Raw genomic sequence first — 5298 nt, 5'->3', positions numbered from 1 at the left:
GAAAATGGAAAAATTATGTAGATTTTTATCATCTCTGATTTGATTACATGATCTCACATTATTATAGTTTGATATAATATTACACTATTGTAGTTTAATGGTTGATTATTTTAGAACCCATTTAAATAAATCAGTAAGAAATTAAATGGTTTATCCCAATATGGGCAAACTCGTTGCAAGAAATTGTCTCACAAACTCCAAGAAAAATTTATATTTTTTATTGAATAATAGTGGCATTCATGGCTTAAGATTTCTGAGTGATAAAAATTATTTGCTTACCAGGTAAAATTAAAATAGGTTTGGTTTACTTTTATAATTTGGTTTATTTCATTAATTCTGAAATTATTATAATATATTAATGTTTAGATATTAATGGTGCAGCAACTCTGTTCTATAAAAATATCAAAGAGTAAATTAAGAGCAAAAATTCGTTATATCTTCTCTTGCATATACTTTTATACTCACCATTTTTTCAGAATTTTCTGGTTTATTATGTGCATAATATCGATGTGGGGTTTGGCTTGTATCACAAAATCAATTTTGAATAATTACAGGTATGTTGAATCAAACATTTTATTACTAATTATTTTATTACAAATTATTAATATTAATAATTTAATTTAAATTATAGTTTTGCTTTGGTATTAACAGTTGGAAACATATTATAATTATACATTTTCAAATGTAAACGGATTCAATTCAATTTTAAGCTGTTGGTTATATTTACATTTCACTTATTAAATAAATTTGTTTTCTTCGAAACAGCTCACAATCTATAAGTTATGTTCTGGATTCTCAATACTTGGAATGGAATACTACTTTTCCTGCAATTTTTGTTTGTCCTATTGCTGGATCTAGTAGTACGAGGACAAGGTAAGTTTTTATTTATAAAATTGTAATATACGAATAATTTCTAATATACCAAATCGATTTTTATATATATTGAATAATAATATAAAACAAGATTATAAGTTAACTTATGATTAGGTTATATTTCGCAAACATTATTTTATAAGAGGCCGCCCAATTGATTTCTTTTCTGGTTGCGATATGTTTATTATTAATTTTGATCATATTTTTAATTTGTTGCAGTAATGTCCAGAAATACTATTTTTACTTGATCATATTTAGATATATAGTTTCATGTAAAAATGGATCGATTAAATTGATGTTTTATATCTGATTTGTTGTTTTATAATTGTTATGACTTATTTAAGTAATTACTTCTATTAAAAATTGTTTTCATGATGATTTATAAAATAGGTTTCTAAACTTTTTTTTACAAATTTGTATTTATAGAATCACGACTAATATGAAAGTTTTCATTGTTTACTATATAATGCCAATTTTTTTTTTAATTATTTTATTACAAGCGGAGACAAAGGAAAAATTGATGAAAATGTTGGAAAATTTGTTTATGAATCTACAAAACGGGTGAACTGTGATTACAATACGACAATGGAAAAACTATGCGAAGAACTAGATCATGATGCACTCATGAGTGCAGTACGTATTTTTATTTATATGTATTAATAAAACTTTTCTAATTACGTTGCTTCATTATTTATTGAATAAATTTGATTATGATAAAAATATTTTTTTTAATTGATGACAATTATTTTTTACAGTATTATGAACTAAATGTCAGCAACGTTATTGAAGATGTTTCATTTTTGGGTGCTCGACTTTCAGTACAAGATACGTTCAAATTCAAACGAACACAAATCGGTCCATGTTTTGTCGCTAGTCAGTATGATGTAAGGTACAAAATAAATTAAAATTCATTCCATTTTTTCTATAATTATGAATTTGATTAGTTTTATTTTATTTCCACAGCATGGGTACAACTTTCGACAAGTTATTAAAATTTAATAGAACAACCGGCCCAGGGTCATTCAAATTTTTGCTGAAGAAAAAGGCTACGGTATGGTATTAGGATTTATTTATTATGTTGATATTTTGTTTAATAATTAAATTAATTAAGTAAAATTTCAGATTTTTATTTTACCTCCAGAAGCGATTCCCTTGTTGAATACCGAATCTGCATTGAAACTTAGTATACTGAACAAAAATCACGAAGCTGTGTTTACAGTAAGTATAATTACCTATAATTGCTCATTTGTTTGCAAATTACTATAAAAATAGTTTCTAATGTTAAATAATATATTTTTTCTGATATCGAATATTCTATTATTCTATTGAAATACTATACATCTATTTTAGCCTTATTAAAGTATCCAAAATTAAATTTTACTAGTGTTATCACATCTGCTAAAACTTTTAAATTCAACTAACAAACCATCGTCTTGTTCTATTATTTTTCAAGACAAGAGAAATATGGAACGATCGTGCCTTGTTTAGAAGAAGTCCAGAAAAACGTCTTTGTCGTTTTCCAAATGAAGTGGAAACTCCTTTAAAACCATTTGGGGCATACAGTTTAAATTCGTGTCAACAAGAATGCATGAATAGACTAGAAATGACTGTTGCTAATTGCACTACACATCTTATGCCAGAAATATGTTAGTATAATTTCATAATAATTATATTTTAAACAGAAGTCATGATTAATTTATTACATATTTTGCTTCAGTTCGTAAAAACTATTGTGGATACAAAGGACTACAAGTAATATCAGAATTACCTAGTAAGTAGGAATGAATAAGTTAGGTAATAAAATTTACAAAATTCTCAAACAATTTATATTCATATAGCCTTCCAAGAAAAAAAAATATTATTCATAGCTTAGATAATTTTATTTATAAATTTTTCATTTTAGGTTTCAATTTTGAAGAACAAGGAATAACATGTCGTTGTTTAAGATCTTGCTACGATTTTGATTATGAAGTTCTAATCGATGCCGATATTCCGTAAGTTTTTAATGTGTATAGATTATTTAAATAAATAAAAAATGTTTGAATAATTTCTATAGAAAAAAATCCAGTCAGAAATTCTCTTATGTAAATATAAGAATGGTCAACTTACCAGTGTTGAGGTACCTACGAATCGAAATGATATCGCCATTGGATTTAGTCGGTAGGAGTAATAAAAAATTATATATATATATATATATATATATATATATATATATATATATATATATCAAATCATAATAGTATCATAAATTCAGAATTGATTTACCAAACTTGGTGTTTACTGAGTTTTATTTAAACATCCATCGAACATTTAAGTTTTTATCCTCGTTTATATTCCCAGTCACTGCATGTGCATATGGTTTTGATTATAAATACAAAAGCCAAATTAAACACATGTGTAAGTCAAACATAGTAATATAAACACATTTATCTGTTTATTTTGAGAAGACTCTGTTTTAGAGAAGAGTATAATGATAATACAAAAAATCTATTTAAATTAAGATGTAACATCTACATAATTAAGATTTTATTCATTTTAATTTTTTATGTATTTTTGAAAGTTTTGTTTGAATCGAAATTTCTTATTTTTAGTGTCAGTTGGTGGAACCGCTGGACTATTTTTCGGAATTTCGATGATAAGTATATTCGAATTATTTTATCTATGGATTGTTTGTCGATTTCAAAACCATTAATATTATCTATAATATTTATTTTTCCATATTAGTTTAAAAAAAAATTATTTAAAAAAAAATTCATAGTAATTTCTTATTATATTATAAAAACAGCACTGTAGCTATTTTGGAGTAAATGGGACTTCTTAATGTAAATACTGACTTTACTCTAACATAATTATTAATTTAGTTTCTTTTAATTAATTAATTTAATTAAAATTAGTATGATTTGTATAAATGTATTTTCTACCCGAGTAAAAATTTTAAATATTCTTTCTTCTTATGTAGTATTTTAGCAAACATATAAGTAATTTCCTTTATAAATGAATGGTGATGACATATAAGTAATTTCTTTTATGAATGAATTGATTTCACGATTTTTCAATTATAATGTTTGAATAAAATTTTTATAGCATTTTTTTTTATTTTTTTACCCTCATCCTTTGACACATATTAGTAATTCTGCGTTAACGCCTTATGCGGCAAAAAGTGTAATTTTAATAGACAATTATATTGATTCACGCAAATTGTTTGATGTTTCCATGGAATTTTATTGTTTGTTCCAATGGTAGCATATATGTACTTGCGTAAAACAGGGATGCAAAAGCTTAGATTTGAGCAAACTTTTAATGTGGTAAAATTACATTATAAAAATGAGATTCAGTATCTGGCCTTATTGTTGATATATCAGCACGTAATATACTGAATGTTGAGTAATTATGGCTTGCTTTTAGCAAAAGTAATTTAGCCCGTAAAAAATCGTTTATTTTTAATAACCCGAAGACTCAGTCATAATATGGAGCAGAAAATATAAAAATAAAAAAAAAATTAAATGGAATATTTTAAAATTACTTCAATTTTTGTACTTTTGACCAGATTGAACTGCTTTTGGTCACAAATATTTTCAATAAAAAAATTAGCAAAAACTCAGAAGACCAAATATTACATTATCCTTCTTCTTGCCAATCAAGCTGCGAATGAAGTTGAGTTACCCATCTTTGTCGTTTATTATATTTTTTATTATAATATAGTGAATTGCAATATGGAAGTAATTGTTCATTTCTTTCTATTGTTCATAAATTATCTTCTACTCATAATGTACTTTTAGCCACTTTTATTAGAATGATTTAAAATAGGATTTGCCATATCTGACCTCAGTACTACCATCAGCTGATTTCGTTCCATGCATATCAAAACCGCATTGCTGTTAACCTGGTTTTTGCTTTGGCCTTCAATCTAGATTAGTTGAAAACTTAAAATGATAATTCATAAGTTCACAAATTATAATTAAAATAAATCATTATTTTTAGTTAGTTCTTCTTTCAAATATAAGCATCTACGAAATGCATATAAATTCCTATAGTCATCATTTTAAAAAATCATTCAAAAAATAGAAAAGGATCAACCATTGGGCTACTTTCTCACAGCAATTAGTAAAATATAGTCTACACAAAAAATAACAGATTATAGAAGGCGAACTTCTAATTTCTCTTCTTAATAAAATTTATTTAATTTTTTATCAAATATTTTAAGAGAGATCAAATGTTTTCTTTATCATTTTTATGTTCGAAATAAGAAGCTTTAGGAAATGTAATAAATTTAATAATTCAGTTTATATAAATTTGATTAACTGATTGAAGGGAATAATAATTTAAAATTTTACCATATACTATTTGAGGAAGATCAATAAGCTTATTTGAAATAAGCTGTCTTAGAGAATGCAAAAATTATACTATTCAATTGATTGAATTCTG

The 5298-nt window shown here is 24.9% G+C and overlaps 1 protein-coding gene across 1 annotated transcript; it reads left to right on the top strand.

Annotated features, from left to right (window-relative positions):
* Positions 1-507: 507 nt before the first annotated feature.
* LOC113370991 lies at positions 508-2871 on the top strand. Its single transcript, XM_026611652.1, has 9 exons — positions 508-554; positions 766-873; positions 1374-1506; positions 1629-1762; positions 1837-1924; positions 1996-2091; positions 2327-2519; positions 2591-2644; positions 2777-2871. The coding sequence occupies exons 1-9, from the start codon at positions 508-510 to the stop codon at positions 2869-2871; spliced, it is 948 nt and encodes a 315-aa protein (XP_026467437.1).
* Positions 2872-5298: the final 2427 nt, after the last annotated feature.

The sequence above is a fragment of the Ctenocephalides felis genome, unplaced genomic scaffold (genome assembly GCF_003426905.1).
Source record: "Ctenocephalides felis isolate EL2017-DRISC unplaced genomic scaffold, ASM342690v1 CF-g0.4_SCAFFOLD_01492, whole genome shotgun sequence".
Classification (NCBI taxonomy): domain Eukaryota; kingdom Metazoa; phylum Arthropoda; class Insecta; order Siphonaptera; family Pulicidae; genus Ctenocephalides; species Ctenocephalides felis.
The sequence above is the reverse complement of the archived record's forward strand: the minus strand, read 5'-3'. Positions and strand labels throughout refer to the sequence as shown.

What these genes read in the sequence shown, in the direction of transcription:
- LOC113370991 (XM_026611652.1), top strand. Translation starts at nt 508, where the DNA reads ATGTGGGGTTTGGCTTGTATCACAAAATCAATTTTGAATAATTACAG. An exon ending in GCTAGTCAGTATGATGTAAG is followed by an intron (nt 1,763 to 1,836) that starts GTACAAAATAAA and finishes TTATTTCCACAG; the next exon opens with CATGGGTACAACTTTCGACA. An exon ending in AGTAATATCAGAATTACCTA is followed by an intron (nt 2,645 to 2,776) that starts GTAAGTAGGAAT and finishes TTTTCATTTTAG; the next exon opens with GTTTCAATTTTGAAGAACAA.